The 25,755-nt window shown below is 38.6% G+C and overlaps 4 protein-coding genes across 12 annotated transcripts; all 4 read left to right on the top strand.

The window, feature by feature from the left end:
* Nucleotides 1-466: 466 nt before the first annotated feature.
* LOC134874203 (immediate early response 3-interacting protein 1) lies at nt 467-2,191 on the top strand. The gene is made up of 3 exons (XM_063898246.1): nt 467-662; nt 1,378-1,479; nt 1,646-2,191. Exons 1-3 carry the CDS (start codon nt 572-574, stop codon nt 1,699-1,701), a joined length of 249 nt encoding a protein of 82 aa, XP_063754316.1. The 5' UTR covers nt 467-571; the 3' UTR covers nt 1,702-2,191.
* Nucleotides 2,192-2,923: 732 nt separating this feature from the next.
* Nucleotides 2,924-6,034, top strand: si:ch211-12e13.1 (uncharacterized). The gene is made up of 5 exons (XM_063898245.1): nt 2,924-3,297; nt 3,783-3,945; nt 4,107-4,349; nt 4,446-4,625; nt 5,643-6,034. Exons 2-5 carry the CDS (start codon nt 3,906-3,908, stop codon nt 5,834-5,836), a joined length of 657 nt encoding a protein of 218 aa, XP_063754315.1. The 5' UTR covers nt 2,924-3,297; nt 3,783-3,905; the 3' UTR covers nt 5,837-6,034.
* A 1,683-nt stretch (nt 6,035-7,717) lies between these two features.
* Nucleotides 7,718-10,619, top strand: si:ch211-12e13.12 (uncharacterized). 4 transcript variants are annotated; one of them, XM_063898194.1, is made up of 3 exons: nt 7,766-7,850; nt 8,889-8,932; nt 9,783-10,619. In XM_063898194.1, the coding sequence occupies exon 3, from the start codon at nt 9,803-9,805 to the stop codon at nt 10,370-10,372; it is 570 nt and encodes a 189-aa protein (XP_063754264.1). In that variant the 5' UTR covers nt 7,766-7,850; nt 8,889-8,932; nt 9,783-9,802; the 3' UTR covers nt 10,373-10,619. The 4 variants fall into 4 exon arrangements, with proteins under 4 accessions (XP_063754263.1, XP_063754267.1, XP_063754264.1 ...); XM_063898193.1 differs by lacking the exon at nt 8,889-8,932 and having other exon boundaries at nt 7,718-7,850; XM_063898197.1 differs by lacking the exon at nt 8,889-8,932 and having other exon boundaries at nt 7,742-7,850; nt 9,788-10,619.
* A 1,533-nt stretch (nt 10,620-12,152) lies between these two features.
* susd1 (sushi domain containing 1) lies at nt 12,153-25,521 on the top strand. 6 transcript variants are annotated; one of them, XR_010166970.1, is made up of 19 exons: nt 12,153-12,643; nt 13,897-14,037; nt 14,844-14,999; nt 15,648-15,800; nt 16,046-16,225; nt 16,914-17,093; nt 18,469-18,645; nt 19,348-19,527; nt 19,601-19,780; nt 20,500-20,679; nt 21,337-21,516; nt 22,622-22,786; nt 22,923-23,017; nt 23,108-23,294; nt 23,487-23,580; nt 24,415-24,668; nt 24,757-24,796; nt 25,243-25,336; nt 25,414-25,521. XR_010166970.1 is itself a non-coding variant. In XM_063897373.1 (19 exons), the coding sequence occupies exons 1-19, from the start codon at nt 12,589-12,591 to the stop codon at nt 25,430-25,432; spliced, it is 2,706 nt and encodes a 901-aa protein (XP_063753443.1). In that variant the 5' UTR covers nt 12,153-12,588; the 3' UTR covers nt 25,433-25,521. The 6 variants fall into 6 exon arrangements, 5 of the variants coding, with proteins under 5 accessions (XP_063753443.1, XP_063753445.1, XP_063753446.1 ...); XM_063897373.1 differs by having other exon boundaries at nt 24,415-24,664; XM_063897375.1 differs by lacking the exon at nt 19,601-19,780 and having other exon boundaries at nt 24,415-24,664.
* Nucleotides 25,522-25,755: the final 234 nt, after the last annotated feature.

A 25,755-nucleotide genomic window follows, 5' to 3' on the forward strand; every position in this document is an offset into this window, starting at 1 on the left:
CAGTTTATTTTTCACCTACTTGCATAGTAATTCAGAAATAGCTGAGAGAATATAAACAAAATATGTGTATAAATACTTAGTAATATAGTATTCTATGCACCCATAAAACCCAAACTTAACAGGTTAATACTATGCAGAAACGGTTGCCAATTAATGTTATGTCTAGTATAGTAATGGTTCAGGCTGTACATGTAGACACTTGGTTAGTTTAATCTATTTAAGAATCTATATTAACAAAGATCTTAATGTTTTAATGTCAAAATCTTTATTAAGATAACTAAATCTGTCATTTTACTGTAGTGATTCAAGTACTGCACCACTGCATTTTACCCATACTAGTATTTCGATAAATTAGCCTTTATTGTTAGTGGTGGGAAGTATATTAAGGACATTAACTCAAGTAAAGTACACATTTTGAGGTACATGTATTTGAATATTTCCTTGAACACATCAGCACACGTCAGCGTGAGAAGCGCGAGCTGTCACTCGGTTTGACCCTCTCAGCCACCGTAGGCTACGTCAGATGTAAATACTGTCTGTTAGCATTCAGCTAGCTAGCTGTGAAGACAACATGGCTTTTACTTTGTATTCTCTCATCCAAGCAGCGATTCTGTGCGTCAATGCGGTCGCTGTGTTGCACGAAGAAAGATTTCTGAGTAAAAGTAAGTGGAAGTAGTTTAAATGATACCCGTCCGTTATCAGTTAGATCTCAGGTGGAATTCAAATAAGCTAAGCTAATGCTAGCCAGCTAGTAACTTGACAGCTAGCACAATTAAAAACCTCAAGCATTTGGTATTTTTGTTTTTTAAAGTCAGTTTACCAGCCTCTGATTAACGAAGTAAAGTGTTGGGCAGAGAATTTAAATCTATGAATATTTGTGATTTTATATACTACTTCAAATAACTATATTTGTAACAGCTTGCATTAGCATTGTCAGACTTTTAAGGCTAGAATTCAGATCAAAGTAAGTAGTCCTTCATTCAAAATCCTCCTAAACTAAAATACAAGTATTAGCAAGTATCGACATACATTATCAAATGTAAAAGCACTTATAATGTAGAAGACGTTTTTCTTCAGTAAAAGTAGTAATACAGCAGTGTAGATGGGGTCAATAAGACATGTAATACATACAAAATGAAGTACAATGAGATTACAGAGAAATACAAAAAGGATGTACACTTGAATTAAAAGTGCTCTGCTCTTTTAGATATTGTAACCTTGCAAAATACTGTCAGAGATATATTTATGTTATCAATATATTTGGCCAAAATTAAATTAAATATAGATAATTGTCTCAGTCAGAACATGTTTTTATTCGCTGTTAATAACGAAGCTTCTGTATCTCTGTCTCTCTGTGTGTGTTTTAACCTCCTTCAGTTGGATTTGGTGTAGACCAGAGCGTTGGAGGTTTTGGGGATGAACCGGGCGTCAAAGTGCAGCTGATGAACCTCATCCGCTCTGTGAGGACAGTGATGAGAGGTGGGCACACACACACACACACACACACACACACACACACACACACACACACACACACACACACACACACACACACACACACACACACACACACACACACACACAAGATGAGTAATAGTGAGACCCCCTCTTGATTCTGATCTATGTCTATTTTTTTCCTCTGCAGTGCCGTTAATTGCAGTGAATGCAGTCTGCATAGTGCTGCTGCTTCTGTTCGGATGAGGAGGAGGAGACCCCTTCATCACCTTGGGAATTCTTCTGCAGAATCATCTGATCTCTTTGACTCACAACGTGTCTCCTGTTGGCCTCAATATGATTGTTATCACATAATATAAATGCATTGGATATTTTTTATGCCAGTTTTAAACAGCACAATATTTACAATTCAGTATCTGGTTTATGCCAAGTAGCTTTTTGATTGTTGGTACATTCAGAAGAAACATTCATATATAAATAACAACATACAATGAAAAAAGGTTTCCTTACTCTTCAAAATGAAGTTACAGTCAAATCCCAACTACTTGTAATAGAACAATAACATGCTGAATAAGTAACACATCGTTCTCTTAATGGTTTCTTCAATTTTCAAAGGATACTGAATGTAAAATGTCCATGAATTATATACTGAATACCTGTAATTTAACTCCTGTATACATGCTGTGATTGTTGGAATGCTCAAAATCAAAGAGTTTTTAAAGACTTTCACAAAACAGTTTGCAAACGTGTTTTTATTTTAAATTGAATTTTATGTGAATATATGACCTTGAAAGTCATTTAAATAATCTTCTATTAAAATATTTTTATCAAATCAATTCATAACACAACAATTACCCAAAAATATACAACCTTTTTAATTGTAAGTATTATCCAACCTGAAACTAACTTCACTGCAGCAACGGCGTATTATTTGTCCCTGTTCGCTTTCCGTACTTCTGAGAGTTCCATGTCCTGCGCTTTCTTCGTTTTGATGACTTTATTTTATTATATAATTAACACAGCTGGTATATATGTATATATAGCTAATTAACACAGCTAGTTTAATACATACAATTCGTAATACTACATATTCAATTACTTTGAAATAACTGAAATGATCTATTTCAATATTTTTATAAAATCAATTCATAACGCAACAATAATACAACACATTGTGCCAGATAAAAAAAACATTTGTAGTAATTTTTTGGCTTCATTTTCTACCAGTATTAGCAATTCAGCATCATTATCATTAACTGCAATATTTACCTGGCTGCTATATCTCCTTACAGGATGTGTATTTTGTGTTTCTCTTAGTCTTTGTATTTTTATTAATGCATATTTTCTGTTGTAAGCTGTCTTTGGCTCTGTTGCAAATTGAAATGTCCCCTCTGTGGGACGAATAAAGGGATTCTGATTCTGATAAGTGATGCTGGATACTCGAACCTGAGAGCAAAAGCGAGTTGTTTGTCCCTGTTCGCTTTCCGTACTTGTGACAGCGACATGTCTTCCTTGTGTTTACTTTTTTCTGCAGATTTAGAAAGTGATTTAATATGTAGTGATATGAAATAAGCCCACTACGTTAATGACTAGAGACACAATGGGTAATGCGCAGAGTTACGTGGTGTCCTCGCTCTCTGTGTGTTGTGTGTATTTGGTTTACGTTCACATTTACAGCTCTTACAAGTTGTTAAATACTCATGTTCTCTTCGAGGAGAGGCTTCCGAGTTCTCTGTTTCTGTACATCAAATATCTGACCAAAGCTGTGGCTCGGAGGAAGGGTTACCTGCACACAGAAACTACAAGCCAGCCGGAGGTCGTTTACACTGTGCTCAACTGCAGGTATTAAAATGCATCAGTATTATTCAAAGCTTCATGACTGCCATCTGCAGCCTAGTTGTTGGTAAAGACAAGGATTTACTCCTAATTTCAATTTGGATATATTTTGAATATACAAAAAAACTCAAACACTTAGGACAATGAGAATATGAATATATGGCAAACAGTGTATTATATTTGTAAATTGCTGTGAAGACATGTGTGAAAGTGTGTGCAAATAGAGTCAGAGAGAACATATTTCTATGCCAATTAAATACCTGACACATTAACAGTGTTTTGTAATTCAGTAAAGCTCATTAATGCAATGTTAAAAAGTGAAATAATGGAAAAAGATCATAAATATTTTCAATAAAATACATCATTTGTATTAAATTACACTCTTAATAGTGAATTCCCATCAGCAGATACAGTATGTTAGTTGTAGGTAGGATATTCCCTCAATTTATTTCAGATCATATTGAATTATTTCCCATTACTGTACTCTCCAGGCTGCTGACCCCCCAGTTGAGGAGTTTCTGCGGCGCTGCAGGCTATGGTTGGGATTATCCGGACTCGGACTACCGGGATGTCCTCTGTGTTTCCCAGAATACCTCTGCCGCAGACTGCTGCTGATGCTGATCACCGACCAACATTTCAGAATCTGTCCAGCAGGTATTATCCCAGAACTAGTCATTGACATGAAGGGAAGAAATACCCCCCGTTTTCTTTTAATGACCAGTAAAGTTCAGTAAAAACGAGAAGCTCTTATTGACTTGAAGGATTCCCATGTTTTATTGAGAAACTGTTATTGATATTGGGAGTGACTCCTGCAGGTCTGGTTTGTGTGCGTCAGAGTGTGAAGACCATGCAGCCGGTGGATGAACTGAAGAAGGGTCCCTTCACTCTGCAGGCACAAGTCCTAACGTACCGGACCCTCGATGCCGGGGTGGAGGTGGACGTCTGTCTGTCCGCTGCCTCTCGTACTGGGAGCCCGGTGTGGGAGAGCGTCCTCACTCTGCTGTCGAGAAACAAGACGCACAAAACCTGCTGGAACTCACCTGAGAGGGAAGACACATGTGAGCAAATATCTGACACAATAATCAGCTGGTTTTTCAGTTTTGTTATGCTTTGCTGATGCTGTTTATCTTTCCTGTTTCTGCTCTTAAAAACAGGCCCACCAGATGAGTGTGTGGCAGAAAATGTTAAGCAGGTACAGGTAAAAGTCTCCAGGATGACTGGCCTGCGGAGTGTTTGGTTTTTCTCCCCCCTCCGGCTCTTTGGCTGCAGATCGATCGTTGCCCCGAGTCTCTGGATACTGTCTATCTGCATGGCTGAGATAGAAAAACACAAAGGTAAAAGAGATGTGATTCATTAAAATGGGCCTCATTCATCTTCAGGTGTACATCAGTATGTAGAGTCTCTACTTTAAAGAGTCCTCTCCTGCTGATGTTCAGGTGTGTATCAGTATGTAGTGTCTCTACTTTAAAGAGTCCTCTCCTGCTGATGTTCAGGTGTACATCAGTCTGTGGTGTCTCTACTTTAAAGAGTCCTCTCCTGCTGATGTTCAGGTGTATATTAGTATGTAGTGTCTCTACTTTAAAGAGTCCTCTCCTGCTGATGTTCAGGTGTATATCAGTAGAGTCTCTACTTTAAAGAGTCCTGTCCTGCTGATGTTCAGGTGTATATCAGTATGTAGTGTCTCTACTTTAAAGAGTCCTCTCCTGCTGATGTTCAGGTGTATATCAGTAGAGTCTCTACTTTAAAGAGTCCTCTCCTGCTGATGTTCAGGTGTATATTAGTATGTAGTGTCTCTACTTTAAAGAGTCCTCTCCTGCTGATGTTCAGGTGTATATCAGTAGAGTCTCTACTTTAAAGAGTCCTGTCCTGCTGATGTTCAGGTGTATATCAGTATGTAGAGTCTCTACTTTAAAGAGTCCTCTCCTGCTGATGTTCAGGTGTATATCAGTATGTAGAGTCTCTACTTTAAAGAGTCCTCTCCTGCTGATGTTCAGGTGTATATCAGTATGTAGTCTCTACTTTAAAGAGTCCTCTCCTGCTGATGTTCAGGTGTATATCAGTATGTAGAGTCTCTACTTTAAAGAGTCCTCTCCTGCTGATGTTCAGGTGTATATCAGTATGTAGTGTCTCTACTGGGACATGTCTCCTTGCTTTAATGTTCAGAAAGCTCTTTATTTTTCTCAGACTGCCTGTGCTGCAGCACCTCTTTTCACCCTCTGTCTGAAACCAGAGCCCAGTCTGCTCTGATTGGTTAGAAGTCTAATATAGAAGCGCAACTGTTCCATAGTGATGTCACTAAATAGCCACAAAAAAGGTTCAAATGTCTGCTCATTGCTTTGTTCGGTCTTCAGGCGTTGGAGTCGTCACGGCTCCTGTAAAAGTCTCTGCTGACTTTAAGGATCCTCTGCTGATACCGGGCAGAGTCACCATCAGTTTTTGGGAGACGACAGGAAACGAGAGCAAGTTTCCTCCCAACGGCGTCGGCTTCAACATGCAGCAACACGGACGCAACACATCTCACGTGACGGGATTTATCTCTAGGTGATTTAAATCAGATATGGTTCATATTTATAGCAGTCAAAACACAATGAACCACTGACACGGTATTGTTGTAATGCTTTAAATAGGATAGGATGGTGTATAATGATTTTGTATGATCACAAAATAAGATCCTTTGTTTGTAAATATCAATAAAGGTTCATGGTGCATCCACATTTTAAATGGAAATAAAAATATGAAAAAGGTCCAGCATGTAATTGATTAAAATAGACAGTATTTCTCTACACTAGCATCAATGCTACTAAGGTTGCATATATTATTAGTTATACGATTATATGCTTTAATTTAGAGGTGAGAAATAAATTGTAAGTTAAAAAATAAAAGACGAACCAATATGAAAATAACTCATCCGCAGACCATCAGGTTTGATATGTATTTCCAATGTGCAAAGACAGGCTATCATGGTGACTCTATAGACGTTATCAGCAGGATAGTGTGCTGTGTGTTTCATGGATGTTCTCCACATGAGCACTTTGTCAGATGGCATGTTTCACCTCGTCCCTGCAGGGAGAAAATACTTTTTAAATATTTGATTCCTGCGTTATTCCTGTTTGCAGCTTTCATGTGTGTAAAGGTCTGTCCTGCTGTATTATTTATGGGAACACATTCAGTGCATGGAATCAAAGCAAAGTGAAGCCCTGCATCCGCTGCAATGTTTCATAAAGCATCCACGGAAGATACATAATGTTCATTAGTGAGATTTAGTTGTGCAGGAAGGAGCCAGGCTAGCTGTTTCTATCTGTTTACAGCAACTGAGCTAAGCTAAGCTAACTGGCTGCTGGTCTTGTTTAATGAGAACCGTGACAGAGGACATTTTATTTTATATAGGCCTACTGAATTTTTCCAGGTTTATTAATTCCTCTCTTAAACAAACACACTTGCTTATTTAAAGTGTTAAAACACTTAAAAATGCCGTTTCACACTAAATATCAGTATTTCTCTGAGGAGATTTGGTTGGGCTAACGTTAGCTTAGCTTTTTTCTGATAACCTAATGTCCAGAAGTTCAGGATGTTTTTACTAGAAGCAGAATTGTTTTCAGAGGTCTCCTTCTCCCCAAAACAAACATACCCACTGATATACACTTTTAAAACCAGTGAATAAAGCAGTGTAATGTTACAAGATCTGTGTTTCTTCAACGCAGTTTGGCTGCGGCTAAAGTTAGCTTAGCTTGTTTCTCTGATAATTTATGATCCAAACATCCATTGAATAAAATCCTTCATCCGGTTAAAATATACAGTCTAATAGCACAAAGACCTAAAAGGTGTATGCAAAATGGGGGCTAATGTAATGTTTAAAATAACTGAAATATTCTGAGATTAAAGTACTACATTTGCACAGTTTTTCCAAAAGGGTTTTTCTGGTAAATTTGTGACTTTTCTGTCAGAGGACTTTTTTGAATTTGTTTAAATATTGCTTGTAAATACACCACTTTGATCTTATACTTTCTGAGTTGTTTTTACTTAAACATTGCACATCCCAGGCTTCTTACTTATCATTTAAAATATGTATTCCCCCCTAGAATGGCCTTAATACGCAGTCTTATGAAACACATGTTCAGTTGATTAAAATCACACATTTTTTAAAACATTTGGCATAAAGTTAGAACTCATCTCAACTAAAGATTTGCCATAGGTTTAGACTTATAGACATTTTAATGTTACATATTACACCTTTTACCAGAATATTAGCCTCGGGAAAAAAGATCCTGGGAACATAAACACACCTATAAAAACATCAGTAGTGTGATTTCAATCAGAGAGCATCCCGTGACTGCCTCCCTGCACACACTGAGCGTTTGTAGTGAGTGAGGAGGATGTGTGTGTGTGTGTGTGTGTGTGTGTGTGTGTGTGTGTGTGTGTGTGAGGAGGCTGTTTGTGCAGTAAGGAGAAAGGAATCATTTCCAGCAGCTTCAGATCAGGACTCATGCTGCTCGTCCACCTCGGCCATGTGATGTTCATTACTGCTCCTCTGGGAAGAGTTCAACCGTGGATCCCTGAAGGTAAACGCCTTTCAATATATTTGAGTTAAAGTGGATTTATGTGAAAATGTAGATTTCTGCACAGTGAATAGGATTCTTTATGTTTAAATCACTGTCATTGATACAGAGCCTTACAGTAACAGCTAAGAGGAACTTGGAAATTAAATGATTGGCAATGAAGATATTTTTCAGATTTTAATTTTGAACTTTGAAAAAGAAATCTGTACAAAAGAAAAAGTAGACCGCAAAATGTTAAATAAACGACATCTTTGCGTTGTTTATTTTAAGTAAGATTTATTTTTAAATGTACAGTTTTATCAGAAATAAACTGCAGGTAGCCAAAGCCGTCGAATCATTTATTAAAATGATCACTTTTGACTGTTACACAATAATATTTTGCATGGTTTTTAGGCATAGCAAAGGAGCAAAACACAAACACTCAGAATATATGCTATTATTAGGATAATGCTATATTTATTCATGCCACACGTTTACACGTTAGGGGCTTTAATTTTCAGAAAAATGGTCAAATCCTGCGTTGAAAAGGTTATGAAAGTAGTAAAAGTAAAATGTAGTTTGTAGAAAAATCTAAAATTAGTTTTTAAAAACATCCCAAATCTGTTATCATTAGCAATACAAATGATAATGTTTATAAATACCAATTTATCTCAGAACTTGCTAATTGATCAGTTGACACTATTGACTTGTTTAATTTGCAAAGTATCTAAAGCTGTGAAATGTGGAGTAAAAGTGCATTATTCCCCTTTGAATTTTTATGGAGTTAAAGGATACAACGATCTTAAATTGACAGGTAAAGTACCTTCATTTACAGTTGAGTAGAACACACTTGTTTCTATACTTTATTGTTTAATTTCTCCTCGATTATTCGCGCTTTGTGCCTCAGTTTTTCAACCCTCTCACAGTCACAGGAACAGCCACCAACCGAGTGCCGAGTAAATGCACTGAGTGTGTTTAAATCCAATCTATTTTTCATCCATTGTTGCTCAGCATGCTGCCTCTCGCTCTAACATGAACGTTTCTGTTATTATTCATTTATAGAGTCCCGATTCTGTCTTGCACACGAGTCAGTGGAGTGTAAGAAGGTCAGTCTGTTCGCTTTGAGCGTGAAGAAGCGTAAAGTGGAGACACCCCTCTGCAGGAAGGCATTACAGCTTGTATTCAGTGTCGTTATCTCATTGGTTTTAATCTCATTTGTCCTCTCTCACATACGTGTGTCCTGTGTTGGAGCGCTAGCCAATAGAAGTGCAACCGTTATATAGTGATGTCACTATGTTCGGGAAGAAAACAAAGGAGCTCAATTAATTTCTTTGAACAAAATTGAATTTGGCAGAAGCTTGAGTAATGGATTATAATCAGCGTAAAGCAACACATAATTATAGTTCGCTGTTATTGAACAGTCCTATAAGAACATTATAATTCTTTATAGGAATGGACTCAAACATTTCATAAAAATCACTTAATACTGTTTGGCAGAGAAATTAGACACACACACACACACACACACACACACACACACACACACACACACACACACACACACACACACACACACACACACACACACACACACACACACTCTAGATGACTTCTTCTGTCTCCTCCTTCAAAGAGCCGCTCCTCGGGGGATTGAAGTTATTTTTTGCTTCCTTTAAAAGAACCGGCTTCATTTATTCATTCAGCGCGGCCGATACTAAATGACAGCTTGTTCTCTCTTCCTGTTGTTCATAATGTCCACTGCACTTTACTAATACCTGCCCCAGTTACTGTGCTCGTGAATAACTGTTTGATGATGCAATACAAAGAGGGGGAAGTTAAAAGAGAAGCCTGCAAAATATGATGTGCATATTAACGTTCACATACAACAACAGCTGCTCCAGAAATGCTACATACAGTACCTGACATAAATACTTGATTCTTTCTGTCTTTTCTCAGTGCAGTAAAGGGGATAATACATGAAGAAGCAAGGGAAAGGCCCCCCCCTCTCCTCCCCTGCAGGGGGAAGCGGTGTACAGGTGCACCATGACTTCCAGAGCGTGGTTTTTAAGATGCACCCTGCAAACGGACATGCTTTTGTAGAGAACGGCCCTCACAGCAGGAGGGATGGAGCATCGGAGGACGGCAGCTGCAGGAACTCCAGCTGGGTGCTAGATTCAGGGGCTGACGATAACTCCACGGACCCCCACGAGGCCCTCACAGAAACCTCCACTCTGACCTTTGTGGACGTGCATGAATCCGCAGAGAGCCACAGCCTCCACGGGTTGGGAGGCCTGGTTTACCTGAGGGAGTTTGTGCTGATAGACGACGACGATGATGGAGACATGTCTCTGAGGGAGAAGACGGTCACTGATCTGACTGTGATGGACGGCCGGGCAGCAGATCTGGTTTGTGGACGACTGCTGTCCACCTCCAGCGGCTCGCTGTCCGAGAGCAAGGAGGAAGCTCCACCTGATGAAGAACCTCAACAAGACGAAGAGGAGGCTGTAGGGGCAAAGAAACACTGCTGCTTCTGCACGCTTCTATGACCAAGAAAACTCTCTTTCATACTGGGTTTTTATTTGTTGCTGGTGATGGCATTAGCACACAGATTTTATTCTCGTTTTATTATTCTTTAAAAGAAAGCCTTCCTCCTCTTCCCCCTCATGCGGGGCCCTAGTTCTAAGATTTAGTTTTTTTTAAAAGTTGTTAATCAGATGTTCTGGCACTGATTTAACAGAGCAATAACCAGACATAAACACATTCTGCCATAGGAAACCTTTTACTTGGTGTGTCACCAAAGAAGACATCTCATTTACTAAATCCTGAAAGTGAGATAGCCTACAATTATAATTTTCAAGTTTAACAAAAGTCCGTTCTACATTTTTGATACAGAAATAATCATGTTGGAGTAATATTTGATCTGAATGACAGATTCTGTGCCGCAGGTGTAGAATGATCAGGTGTTAACGACAAATAAAGTTTTCTTCAATGACCAAATGTTGTGTTGCACTTTCTTAGGCCATGTTGTGTAGGATGCCATTAACTGCCTCAGTAAATACCCCACTTAAAAACTGTGGCTGGCTAACAAGTGTCTGAATGAGACGACTAGATGTCATCACACCCAACGTTAGCCGCCTTTAGCTTAGCGGTGGAGACGTGAAGTCATGTGACCGTGCTGTAGTTCCTTTATAGCCCAACGTTAGCCGCCTTTAGCTTAGCGGTGGAGACGTGAAGTCATGTGACCGTGCTGTAGTTCCTTTATAGCCCAACGTTAGCCGCCTTTAGCTTAGCGGTGGAGACGTGAAGTCATGTGACCGTGCTGTAGTTCCTTTATAGCCCAACATTAGCCGCCTTTAGCTTAGCGGTGGTGACGTGAGGTCATGTGACCGTGCTGTGGTTCCTTTATAGCCCAACATTAGCCACCTTTAGCTTAGCAGTGGTGAAGTGAAGTCATGTGACCGTGCTGTAGTTCCTTTATAGCCCAACATTAGCCGCCTTTAGCTTAGCGGTGGTGAAGTGAAGTCATGTGACCGTGATGTAGTTCCTCTATAGCCCAACATTAGCCTCCTTTAGCTTAGCGGTGGTGACGTGAGGTCATGTGACCGTGCTGTAGTTCCTTTATAGCCCAACATTAGCCTCCTTTAGCTTAGCGGTGGTGACGAGAGGTCATGTGACCACACTGTAGTTCCTTTGTAGCCCAACATTAGCTTTTTAATTTGGATTGCGTTATGCTTAAAATAGTTGATATGTGGAAATTATGAGATTAAGTGTCATATACGTTTTTTGCCTGCATTTCTGCAATAATCCACATTGGAAATATCGACTTGTGTTTTTGTGAAGGGAACCAGGGAGAAGCTATCTTCTGATGCTACAAAATGGACCCTTCGAGTTCAAGATGATAACATTAGCATCTTTTAACCGTCTCCTTGTTAATTGTTTAATTATTGCTGTTTTTTGGAATAAGCATGTTTTTTTATCTTCTAAATCTTATCTGGTGTTTTCCCAAGTTGAAAGATAATAAGTGGGTTTTTATTCTTAGAAATATCAAACATATTTGACAGTTCTCTTAATTCAAAAAGCCTGTAGCTTTACATGTCCAACATATGACTAAGGTTTCCCTCCTGCTAACCGCCTCTTTTATTCCCTCTGAATTTGGGGTGTCTTTTTATATTGATATGCTCTGAAGGACAGACTGGATTTAATCAGCGGTATTTTGTTGGTTTGAGTGACAGAGACACCCCCCTGAGGACCATGTTGAGCTAAAAGATAACAGACCACTTCACTTATCTCCCCCCCCAAAAAAACTCAATGCCAACTGGCTCTCCTCAGCGCCGACTGTGCACCCATAGGACACACTTCCACTTCACTAGCACTTTCCAGTTTCATTCCTATCTATATTCTGAAGCTTTTTACAGAGAGAACCTCCAAAACAATTCACAGACTATATTTTTAAACATGATGTGTTTTTATGCCACAGTTTTTGTCCAACAGGTTCTTTAGAGCCAAATATAGGCTGTTATCAGCAGCTGCAGCATGACTCTGCAGTTCAGAATAACTGAAAGTGACTGAAGAGGAAGACAGATTAAAACCAGCGGCTGCAAGAAAACCATTGAGAAAAACAAGTTTGTCTTCCTCTCACAACGACCTCGACTCACCCGCTCAAATCCTGCATATTTAATCCACTCAAGACGGAAGTGAAGAATGAAAAGAGGAGAAGATGAGGATGAGGAGCGTCTGGTGAAGAGCGGAGACTCTCGAGAGGATGGAGGACAGAAACACTGCAATGATTGTGTTGCTCCTGCTGTGCATCGCTGCAGGTAAAAAACACAACCTTTTTTACTCATTTTTATTCAGATTTCATTTTATATAAATACGTTTTCTAAAATACTCTATGGATAGTATTTGTACACGGTCAATCATTTCATTTTAATTGGATGATTTGCATTTTAGTTGTATTTTTTTAACTCATATGCAGTACCTTGCAGAATTTGGAATCAATAATACAGATAATATAATAAAATAGTATAAGTAACTCATTTGAGGAAAACAGGTGAATTCAAATATTGAAAAAGACATACTGGTGCAAGTAAGGAAAAAGTGAAAGGATATGTGAGATTGTTTCAGGTCAGGCAGTCAGACAGTAGACTGTATTATATAGTTGTACATTTTGAAGGCACTGTACATTGTTCTTGAATTGTTTTTTCTTTAGCGTATCATTTTTCTATTCCGTTTACTCTTTCATTCTATTTCAAATTCAGTTTGAATGTCATTTTATAATTGATTTCTGTTGGAAGCTTTTTGAGACATGTGAGCATATTCAGGTAAACATAACATACTAAAGTGGTGCTTCTGCACGATTTCTGCAGTATAAACCCAATCAGACCTGTTGATTAAATCAACTAATTGACAAAATCCTGTGAGCTTTAATGTAGATGGATAGAAGATAGAATCGGAGGATGAAACCCTCTTTATTAGTCACATGCATGCACACAGCAGAGCACACACAGTGAAATTGGTCCTCTGCATTTAACCCATCCTAGTACTAGGAGCAGTGGGCAGCTATCGTGCAGCGCCCAGGGAGCAATGGGGAGGGGGGATTGGAGGTGTCCGGTGCCTTGCTCAAGGGCACCACAGCAGGGCATAGGAGGTGAACTGGGACCTCTCCAAGTAGCAGTCCACCTTCCATATTTTTCAAGTCTGTTCAGGGACTTGAACCGGCGACCCTACGATTCCCAGTCCAAGCCCCTACTGACTGAGCCACTGCTGGACTTAATGTGAGCTTTAATGTGATAGTAGATTAAACATATCTTTAGTGGAGTACAGTCCTCTAATCTCATCCAAATTTCTATTAATGAAATCGAAATGATTTGTTTTCATCCAGGTTTTTCTTTCACTCTCGGTGTATTTTCCTTCATCCGTCTTAATGACTAAACAGAACGTGTATTTTGCCACCGTCTGACTTCCTGTTGATATATCTTTGTGTTTTGAAGTTGATCTAAAGATTAAATGATGTATGATTGAATATTGCAGTAGAGATATTGACAGACATATGTTATGTGTATGCTGTCAGAGCTGCAGGTCGACGGCCTCTCTCTGGATGTGTGTGCTAGCTGCCACCCTAATGCTAATTGTGACGACAAGTCAGACGGCTCGGGGAAAGTCTGCAACTGCATGTACGGCTTCGTTGGAAATGGGAGAACTTACTGTCAAGGTAGACAACAACTTTGTTTATGTATCAAATGCATATTGATACTGTGTGCTATTAGTTTGATTACTTGCTGTGGAAATTGTGAACATCACATTACATTTAGCTGATGTCTTTTTTGCAGAACAACTTATAATAAGTGCAATAAACCATAAACCAGACCACTGTCAGTGCTGGTGCATTAGTTCTAAATGGGATAAACCCTTTAAGTGCTTTAGTGTTGGAAATAAGAGGGTTTTTTAGTAGCTACACCTTTTTACTCATTTACTAAATGCCTATATATCTGCAAACAATTATACCAGTTTTATCCATTAAATGCTTTAAAAAATCTAAACCAGAGTATTTTTTATTGCCAAGTACATGTTTACTTACAGAGAATGTGCATGGGCTTTTGCATAACCAAGGAGAGAGAAGTTAAAACCTCATAGTGTGTGAAGGTTTGTTTGCTTCCAGGCAAGGCCGGTTTATTTATATAGCACCTTTCAACACAAGGTAATTCCAAGTGCTTGAAAATGAAAGACATTAAGAGCATTAGGAAATAGTGCAGCAGAAACACATTTTAAAATGACAGTTTCATCCAAACTGAATGCTGCTTCTCTAAGTTCTGACTCTGAGGGTTGTGGATGGATGGTTCATAGTTTAGCAGGAGATCAGAAATGTATTTTGGCCCTAAACCATTCCCTGTTTCATAAGCCAGCAGCAGTATGCACCAATATAAAAGTTCTGGTCTGGATACTTCTGTAAGAAAGAGACCTCTGTGCATGATTCAGCTAAACCTTCATGAAGTATTTATAAATGTGTTTTCCTGTCAGATAAAGACGAGTGTCAGATCGGAGCCAGTAAGATCTGCGGCTTTCAGACGACCTGCCACAACACGTACGGCAGCTACTACTGCACCTGCCTGAGCGGATTCAACCCATCCAACAACATGGACGTCTTCATCCCCAACGACGGCACACACTGCCAGGGTGAGTCCAGGCTGACCTGGGTCTTTGTTTAACAGTGCTTTATTTATTAAGATAAGGTATACTTTATTGATTCCAAATTGGGAAATGTTTTCATTGCAGCAGCTTGTAAAACAAATATTTCACATAATTAGAAATAAAAAAAGTGGAAAATAAACGATTACACAAAATAAAGGTCTCAAAATAGCAGAGAAAACAGAACTAAAAGAGTGACAATATAAAAGCTGACTGTGAGATTATGTGTAAGTAATGAATGTTGTGAATATTTTTGTTTTGTAAATATTATCCACTGTTAGAAACTAAAACCAAAATCACAAAATACAACAGCATTAAACATAAAAACTATTCAGAAATTAAAAGACAACAACATTTCACCAAAAACAAGAAGAAGAAAAACAAGTTATAGAACTCAACCTTTGAAAAATAACTGCATTTTAGAAAAAATGAATCACAAAACACACGTAACCTTGTTTTGTTTTTGACCTTTAGGGCCACCGTAGGATAAGGCCAACATATCCCATAAAGGGGTTTCAAAAATATTACCAAAAAGATAAAAGTGTGGACCTTAGCCAGGGAATCAAGACGCACACATTGAGTGATAGTAGAGTTTAAAAAAATGTAACCAGCTGTTTTATTTGTTTGTCTGTGCAGACATTGATGAGTGCACCATCACAGGCCTGTGTGGAGAGGGGGGTCAGTGCAGGAATCTGGAGGGAAGCTTTGACTGCAGCTGCATGCTGGGATATGAAGTCCAAAACGGGGCTGCGCCCTTCCACCCTCACACAGACAAAGCTTTCTGCAAAGGTGATCTGTAATATTTTGTGCTGTAATTGGATTAAAAACAAAGTGGTTTTCATGGGGAAATGTAAATACTTATGGTCTTACTGTGTGTACTTTGGGAAGGCAATTTTTTTATGGAGACTTAATTATAGAAGCTTAGGTTCAACATTTTCAGGTTCAAGGAGGTTCAAGTTTTTCTGCGTGGGACTAATAAGGGATTTATGTTTCTGGAGAACATCTGGATTTATAATTTCCTCTTCCTCTCTCAGTGGTCGACTGTGGTCGTCCGGTGCCAGCGGAGGACACGGTACTTCTGTCGGTGTCAGGTACAACGTACGGCAGCGCGGCCATGTTGGTTTGTGAGGAGGGCTTCGTGCGGAGGAGAGGAAACAACAGATCTGTGTGTGAAGCTGACGGCCGGTGGAGAGGAGGCGACATGATATGTGAAGGTAACAACACTCCTGCAGGAAAAAACTAACCAAACTCCTGCATAGGATCAGATATGGAGATGAAGGATGCATTACTATACTGCAAAAATAGTCATTCCTGCATTCAAATTGTTTCTCAATTAGAAAAGTGTGAATTTCAGAAAGAAAACATTGAATTTATTATTATTATTATTATTATTATTATTATTATTATTATTATTATTATTATTATTAGTTGCATTTAAATTATTTATCGCCAAAGGAAATTGGGTTTTGCACGAATTTCAAGAATACAAAAAATAAATGTGAAAGTGGTTCAAGTAAAAAATAAGTAAAATAATACAAATAAAATAAATAGAATAAAAATAATTATAGAAATATAAGAACTCAAAGTTAAAATGTGTAAAAATAAACAAATAAAAATATAGATTTTTGAAGTAAAAATGTGCAGAAATAAATAATAATAATACATATAAAAATATCATAACACTGAATATAAAAGGAATATATATATACTAACATAAAAAGTGAAAGACGCAGTGGTTTATTAGTGTTGGTATTCATAAGGTAATGTTTCATGGTGATATCTGATAGTAAACGGTGTCTTTTCAGAGAGTCTTTAACCTGTTTCAGAAACACAGGCACACAGATCCTGCAGATTTCCTGTGATTTCAGTTTTGATGCATCATGTCGATGCTTTGGCCCCCAGAGGTGGACTGTGGGCTCCCGCCGGCCGCCCCTCACTCTCACAGGCTGTGGGATCAGAGCTCCAGGCTGGGCTCCCGGGTGATTTATCAGTGTTATTCTGGATATCATAATGTGGGGAGAGGAAATGTGACGGTGTGTACGGCTGCAGGAGAGTGGGAGAGACCACCGGTGCTCTGCAAAGGTACCCTCACTGCTTTTTCATCTGAGAGGGTTTTTGGAGGATGTTTGAGGGCAACAACTATGGTGGCCCTGAAGGTCAAATCACAACAACATTTCAGAAAACACAAACATAAAAAACATTAACGGTTGAGGGAGGGACTGCAATATCAATATATATTTAGTCATCTGTCTTTTGTTTTTTAGACTAACTGATTCATCGCTTGGTATAACAATTGTCAGAATATATGGAACCATTTTTATAAAGTCCAGGTTGATGTCTTGTCTCCATGCTGTCATGATCCGTGTTTCGTATCTGTCATGTCTCTGTCTTTGTGTTTTATTTTGAAATGTTTCCCCTCTTGTTTCAAGTTAAGCTTCACTTCCTGTCTGCGTTTCCCTCCTGTGCCTGATTGCGTCATTGTGTTCACCTGTTGCCCCTGTGTTTCTCCTCCCCCTTCCAGCTGTCTCTCCTCTTGTGATTACCCTTGTGTATTTAGTCCCTGTTTCCCTTTTGTCTGGTGGTCGGTCGTCGTCATTTCCACCCTGATCTTGTCCATGATACCTGCCTGTTCCTGTCGCCCTTCATCTCTGGAGCTAAGTGTTTTTCATGTCCTGTGTTCCCCTTGCTTCGTGTTTTCGTCAACAGATTTTGAATAAAGCTCGCTTTTTGTTTGGACCCTTACCTGCTTCCCCTTGATTTACTGCACTTGGGTCCAGTTTCCCCAACCCTGACAGAACGCCCGAACAACAGACAAAAGGGAAACAGGGACTAAATACACATGGGTAATCACAAGACGAGAGACAGCTGGAAGGGGGAGGGAAACACAGGGGCAACAGGTGAACACAATGACACAATCAGGCACAGGAGGGAAACTAAAGACAGGGAGTGAAGCTTAAGATGACAGAAGAGGGGAAACCCTTTCAAAATAAAACACAAAACACGGATCATGACACATGCATGTCAAACTAATCAAAACAATGTTAAAACGTATCAACAGTAGTGCTCCAATTAACAGTTATGTTCATTATGGAATAATCTGATACATCTGAGAATAATCATTTGGTATAAAATGTCCATCCCAGTTTCTTCAAATTCAAGTATGTTGCTTTAAATGTCTTATTTGTTAAACCAAAGAAAATCACTCTAATATGATATTAAACTAAAAAAGGCAGAAAATCTCCATATCGTGAGACTAAAAACAGCGTTTTCTGCCATTTTTGGATTTAAAACATACTCAAAAGAGATGATTAATGATCAAAATACACCCAGATTATATTTCTGCAGTATTTATTTTTGTTGGACCTCTCCTGCAGCTTTATTCCTGACTGCAGTAAACAGCAAGTGTATAATCTGAATTCTGCTCATGTTACATAGTTTCAAATGTTATTTCTTGTAGAGACTTTGTGTGGAAGTCCTCCCATAATTGAGTCCACTGTGCAGGTGTGGGATGGTGGCTCAGCCCCGGGCAGCAGAGTGCTGTATGTCTGTAAAGAGGGCTTTAAAATCAGTGGAGGAAATAATTCTGTCTGTAGTGAAACCGGTCAGTGGACCAACCCGACTCTGACCTGCCAAGGTAACTCAAATGTGTTGATTTTCAAATATGAAATGGTTTGTTTTAGTATTTTCTGTCTTAATATGTAAACACTTTTGGGAAAATAACCTTTGTACCTCGCTTTTGAAAGTTTAGTCTACTGGAAAAAATAATGTCTGCATCAAAAAAATGTTGTAAAATTTTAGTAAATACATTTCTTTAAAAGCAATGTGACCAAAAAGAACCGACTGAATATCCAGATTTTACAGAATTCAAATGAAATGTTGTTACGTAATGCACCTGTTGGTTTTTATTTCACAACATTTACATTTAAATGTATTTGATGTTTTATTCAGATTTGTATTTAACTTGATCACAGTCTGAAATCTGAAATATAATAGGAAAAAGTACAATTTTGAAGCAACCGCTCTAGATTTAATCACAATGACATTGCAGCATAGTTATATGACAATAACAGCCCTCAAAATGTGTTTTTGCAGGCAAATATTTCACGTTTCTGTGTTATTTATTTGCCACACCCATGGTGTTTTAACCCCTTAATACAGCCAATATATTTTTTAATAATTGTGATTAATGAATTAAGTTATTTACCTGTCAAGAGGTGCATCCAGCCAATCCAAACAAATCAAAACTTGTATTTAATCTTGTCAAATTGCAAATAATTCAAGGCTTGTATTTCATGCAATTTATACATCTGTCTGTTTCCATCGCTTCCTGTCCCAGAGATATTATGTGGGGATCCTCCCACTCTGCCTCACACTGAGCGGGTGTGGAGAGGCAGCTCCACTCCTGGAAGCACGGTGACTTATGTCTGTAAAACACGGTTTAATCACAATGAAGGAAATAACATATCATTGTGCACAAGTAATGGTTACTGGACACAACCGAACATCTCATGCAAAGGTAACAACGTCCCCCAAAAAGTCTTTTGCTGTTTCCCGTTGCTGTTAAATGACTGTGGTCTTGATCCCTGCAGAGGTGGACTGTGGGGTCCCTGCAGAGATCCCTCTCTCTGTCAGGCTGTGGGATAAAGTCTCCTCTGTTGGCTCTCTGGTTGTTTATCAGTGTGACTCTGGATATGGAAATAATGGAGGGGATAATGTGTCTGTTTGTACGGCCAGAGGAGAGTGGGAGGGAGCCTCTCTGCAATGTGAAGGTGATTTACCAGCATTCAATCACAGTGATAATGCTTCCTCTTAAATATGGGAGAGATATCTTAATGTGCATGCTGCAGTAACTGAGAGTGTTTGTTTTTTTAACAACCATTCATTTAAAATGTGTGAAATGATTTAGAAAAATTGTCTCATTCATTTTAAAGGAATGATTCATCTTAAAATTGAGGTTTTTTATATCACTCATTCACCACGTGTCAATATCTGCTGATTATTTTTGAGAACAATCATTAAGTATATGAAATAAATAAAAATATGAAGTATTTAAAATATATCAAATTCAATAAATTAATATACGTACATATATTTTATTTCAAATATTTTTATTCGTATAAAATTAATAAATGCAAAAAGTAAAAATTAATATTTATTTTGATTTATTTTGACATTTTAAATATATTTTTATACTTTTAAAATATATTTAATTTTATATTTAATGTATTATAGTAGGTAGAATTAATATATATTTTTATGTGAGAATATTTGGGAGTATATATGTGTGTTTGTATGTTCATGTATTTATTATTTGTATTTCTATATGTTCTGGAACTTTTATAATTTCTGCCATAATATTTAAGCTTTTTGACCAAAGACTTTGACATTTATTGACTAATGAGATGATCTGCTCTGCTCTCTGCCCTCCTCTGTCGTACCTTTAGACTTACTCCAGACTCTGCTCTGACCCGCTGTGTTTCTGTTGTAGAGATCAGTTGTGGAGAGCCTGTTTTTAAATCCCACGCTGTGATGCTTTGGGACGGCTCCTCTCATGTTGGCAGTGTGGTGATGTACAGATGTGAGGAGGGGTTCCACAGCAGGGGCCTCAGGAACTCCTCCCTGTGTGGAGAGGAGGGGGAGTGGGAGGAAACTGATCTGTGGTGTGAAGGTGCAATGTCTAATATCAGGTTTTTTCATTATTAGTTTCAGAGTGTTTGTAGTGATTTGCACAAAATATTTAAAGCAATGGTTTGACATTTTAATAAATAGGCTTATACGTTTTCTTGCTGAGTCACCACTTTCATATCAGTCTTTTGAATAGTTCATAGTTAGCTTAGCTTAGCATAGAAAGAGGAAACACTGTCTGTCAAACAGCAACAAATTCCACCTAAAAGCTGAAAATGAACATTATAATGGGTTTTTTGAAACCACCAAGGATGCATGATATAGATTTCTTTCAGCCAATACCAACAAACTATAATAACCCGCTTCTCATGGCTGATATTTACAAGAAAACCAACTATTCCAACCTTATTTTACCCTGGAAATGAGGACCATAACCTCTAGTTTATGCAGATATAGTGACCAAAGATGGATGATTTAACATTGAATAACTATTATTATCTGAGCTCCTCTACGTAGGAAAGCAAATACGCATATTTCTCTAAAATATGTCAACTTCTGCTTTAAAATATAAGTAAAGAAAATAGTTGTTGTATTATTATTTTTGCATATATGGGACACATCAGAGTAATATATACTCTAGTGGAAGATCTGCATGTATTCTTTGTGTTATTATTGCATGCTAATGGATGTGTGTGTGCAGAAATAAGCTGTGGCCCCCCCGCCACACTCCCCCACACTCACATGCTGTGGGATGGCAGCCGGTCGCCGGGCAGCGTTCGGCTGTACCAGTGCATGGAGGGATTTCACCAGGAGGGGGGGAATAATATGTCCACATGTTTACTGTCAGGACAGTGGGGGGAGGTTTCTATAAAGTGCAAAGGTACTGTGATCATCTTTATATCGTTTATGCATGTTTTTCACTGTGGAAGAGAAATTACCTGTGATTTTTCGCATGTGTTGATTTATCTCGTAAATAATGAATGTTTTTGGGGTTGAAGACTCCCCTGTTTTCCTGTGTTTGCTCTTTGTCGTATGCTTGTTGTTTTTGAGGTGAATTAGGATGTTTTCTTTTTAATTTGTTGTATTATTTGTCTCAGGTGTCAAGATGGTTTTCACATACATAGAATAAGCTTTGGTGCATGTTTAAAAACAGCAAGAGGAATTAAACCTTCAAATTTCAAAAGAGCAAATATGGAAATATTGTAAAAACTATTGTAGGATCAAAAATGTGTGCAAGATATAAAAATATACAACACAAAAAAACTAAAATAATATGAAAAATATTTGCTTATATTTGAATAGAAAGGGAAGAGATGTGTAGTGTTATATTTCATTTTATTATTCGTTTGGTGTCAGAAAATAGTAAAAAAAATGTCCTGTTTTTCTGTGTCCACAACCCAAAGATATTCACTTTGATAATCTTTATATTTGAGGAAATAAAAAAAGCATATTCTGAATTATTGCACAAACATAGCGCCTTTCATGGTACCCAAGGTCGTCATGGTACTTTACAAATAGGGAGGAGAAAAGGAGAGTGGGTTTTAGGGATCAAAGGGCTTAGTGCAGAGAAATGTTTTGAGGTGCTTTTTGAACATGGGCAGGGATTGGGCCGAGCGGACGTGGAGTGGTAGACTGTTCCAGAGTGTGGGAGCGTTGGCAGAGAAGGCCCTGTCCCCAAAATACATTATTATATAGTTATAGTTAAATCTAGCTCCTTGCCCTGTCCTAGTGAGAGCAATGTTTTTAAAAGGACTTGCTCTTGTTAAAGAATAATAATATCTAAATATATTCCACTTTTTACTTCAGGTACATTTATTTGTAAGGGTCAAACTTCTGCATGCGGTTTATTTGAGCTCGACGTTGGCACTGTAAACCGAACCGATGCTGACATGTTTGTTATAAAGTTGCAGATATATAAAGTTGCATAAATCCGGCGATACTTGCTCTTGATTGGCTAACACATCAGCGTCTTTGTGTTCCTGCAGCTGAATGTGGTCCGGCTCCCGTCCTGGATCACTCTGAGGTGGTTTGGCACAACCAGAGCGTAGTGGTGCACAGATGTGTGGAGGGATACCACAGCTGGAGAGGAAGCAACATCTCTGTGTGCGACTCCTCTGGAGAGTGGAGGAGCGCTACACTCACATGCATAGGTGAGAAAAAAACAGAAAGAGACTGCTTTATTCTCTATTTCAGAAGTGGGTATATTTATTTTGAAGAGGATTAAACCTCTGTCGATTAACTACCTACCCCTCCCTACCCACCTACCCACGTACCACCACCTTACAGAAATAAAGCCACCTGTACATCATCTTCGTGTCCTCAATGAACGATGTGTGAAGTGGAGAGCAGAGAAGTATGAGGAGGACACAGAAAAATACAAGGTATCTATTTATTTTTATTAGTAACGGTGATTCTGCGCAAATAGTTTGTTTACCTTTATGTTTGGAGGTCTGTGTGACTCTGTGTTTCAGGTAACGTACACGGGATCCAGAGACTACCAGAGGTCCTTTCATGATAAGAGGAAGCGTTTTCTGAGCTCTAAAGCTGACGAGCTGCAGCTCTGTTTGAATCTACTTCCTGTCACAAACTACAGCATCTCCATCACTGCAGCCTCCTCCAGATTCACAGCCTCCATCACCACCAACACCAGCCTGACAGGTACCATAGTGCAGAAAAATCCATATTTAAATGTATTCCACTCAGGTTAAATGTCTCCCTGCATGCATCAACCTGTGCAGTTTAGGTGTGTACTTGTAGCATAGAACAAAGTTGTGTGGATGTTTAGGAAAAAAATTGAATTAAATCTGATGTTTTATTCTTCATAATGAATATAATATTAATGTTTTCCAGTGCCTCCAGCACCAGATGTGTACTACAGAGAGTTTGAAACTCCTGTACCAACTCTGAGGCTGCGCAGAGCTCCAAACAAACTCGACCCAATCAGGTAACATGTGACCGTGCTGTAGTTCCTTTATAGCCCAACATTAGCCACATTTAGCTTAGCGGTGGTGAAGTCATGTGACCGTACTGTAGTTCCTTTATAGCACAACATTAGCCACATTTAGCTTAGCGGTGGTGAAGTCATGTGACCGTGCTGTAGTTCCTTTATAGCCCAACGTTAGCCACCTTTAGCTTAGCGGTGGTGAAGTCATGTGACCGTACTGTAGTTCCTTTATAGCCCAACATTAGCCACATTCAGCTTAGCGGTGGTGAAGTCATGTGACCGTGCTGTAGTTCCTTTATAGCACAACATTAGCCACATTTAGCTTAGCGGTGGTGAAGTCATGTGACCGTGCTGTAGTTCCTTTATAGCCCAACGTTAGCCACCTTTAGCTTAGCGGTGGTGAAGTCATGTGACCGTACTGTAGTTCCTTTATAGACCAACATTAGCCACATTCAGCTTAGCGGTGGTGAAGTCATGTGACCGTGCTGTAGTTCCTTTATAGCACAACATTAGCCACATTTAGCTTAGCGGTGGTGAAGTCATGTGACCGTACTGTAGTTCCTTTATAGCACAACATTAGCCACATTTAGCTTAGCGGTGGTGAAGTCATGTGACCGTGCTGTAGTTCCTTTATAGCCCAACGTTAGCCACCTTTAGCTTAGCGGTGGTGACCTGAAGTCATGTGACCGTGCTGTAGTTCCTTTATAGCCCAACATTAGCTTTTTACTTCAATACGGTACTACAAAACATGTTAGTATCGTTAACGTTTGTTTGCCACAGAGATTATTTTCTGCAATAACCCAAAAGTCCGATGTTTTCTTGTTTATTTTGCAGTGTGTATCAGGTGTTTGTGCTTCCTGTGGAGGGGATCATGATCTTTGACTGTTCCTCTCCTGCCAGCTCAGACCCCAAAATAAAATCCTCTTCAGAGTACATCACGGGACAGTTTGATGTCCAACATGTCGGGACGGAGATGAACTTCACTGTCGGGGACGGACTCCTCTACGGAGGCTTCTTTAATGCACCGCTGCAGAACGGCAGGAGTTATTATATCATACTCAGATCTGTCAGTCAGTGGAAATCAGTGGGTGTGGCTTATATAGCAACAGACTTATTCATTGATTATGAAAATGTATCACATTTTGCAACTTACTTGTTAAATGTTTTCTCTTCTAGGCTTTAAAAAGTTCCTGTGTCCTGTGGGCTAAAGTGACAGGTAATTTAATCAGTTCAAAACACCTTCTTAAACACCAACTTCATGAACTAGGTTCTAGATTTTCCAGGGCTGAATCAACTGGACATAGTCTGAGAAATGGATCTCATTTAATAACTCAAGCATACATGAGACTTTTGCATTTTGTTGAAGCAGGTGCTGTATCAAACAACTATACCTGCTTGAGAAACACACATACAGGCAGCACGATGCAAATACTAATTATTTTAGAAATACATATTTTATAGGGTTTGATAGGGTTTTTTTTCAAGCTAAGAAAACGACGGACAGCAGAATGTATTTACTAGCTTGAAGAAATATCAAAAGAGCATAATTTGTTAGTCTGGCACAAAATATTATATACATTCAATGACTTTCAATGCAGAATTAACACATTTTCCTCACAAACTGTCAAGGATGTTTTTAATTGAGATGTTTCCTTACTGCAGGTACCTCGTATGTCCTGAGGGTTTCCTCTCTGTCTGCTACTGCATTTGTAGGGCTGGTGGCCTTTTTCATTATCGGTGGATACAGTTTCAACTGGTATGGAAGATAATACATTATAGGATATAGGGATCATATTACCACAATAATATAATTGTGCTTTTTCTTTTTCCTAGGTTTCTCAAGCGGACATGACCCCCCTGAGTGCTGATGTTCTGTCATTTACATATTTTTTAATGTACATTTTCTGAATTATTTTTAATCAACTTTTACTTCAAATGCTTGATTGGTTATAGGATGTGAATATTTGGGCAAGAAGCAACCAATTTCTAAGACAGAGATTTGTGTTTTAATGTTTATTCTTAGACGTGTTTGCCATTAACACATCATTTTGCAATAATTCATGTCTTAGTTATGAATTGATTTGTTTTTGTGACCAGTAAAAAAAGCTGCATAACACAAGAAAGGATATTAAAGAAGGTATAAGACTTTAAGACTTTTCATTGTACTTTTTAAAT

Source organism: Eleginops maclovinus, chromosome 12 (genome assembly GCF_036324505.1).
Source record: "Eleginops maclovinus isolate JMC-PN-2008 ecotype Puerto Natales chromosome 12, JC_Emac_rtc_rv5, whole genome shotgun sequence".
In the NCBI taxonomy this organism is placed as follows: domain Eukaryota; kingdom Metazoa; phylum Chordata; class Actinopteri; order Perciformes; family Eleginopidae; genus Eleginops; species Eleginops maclovinus.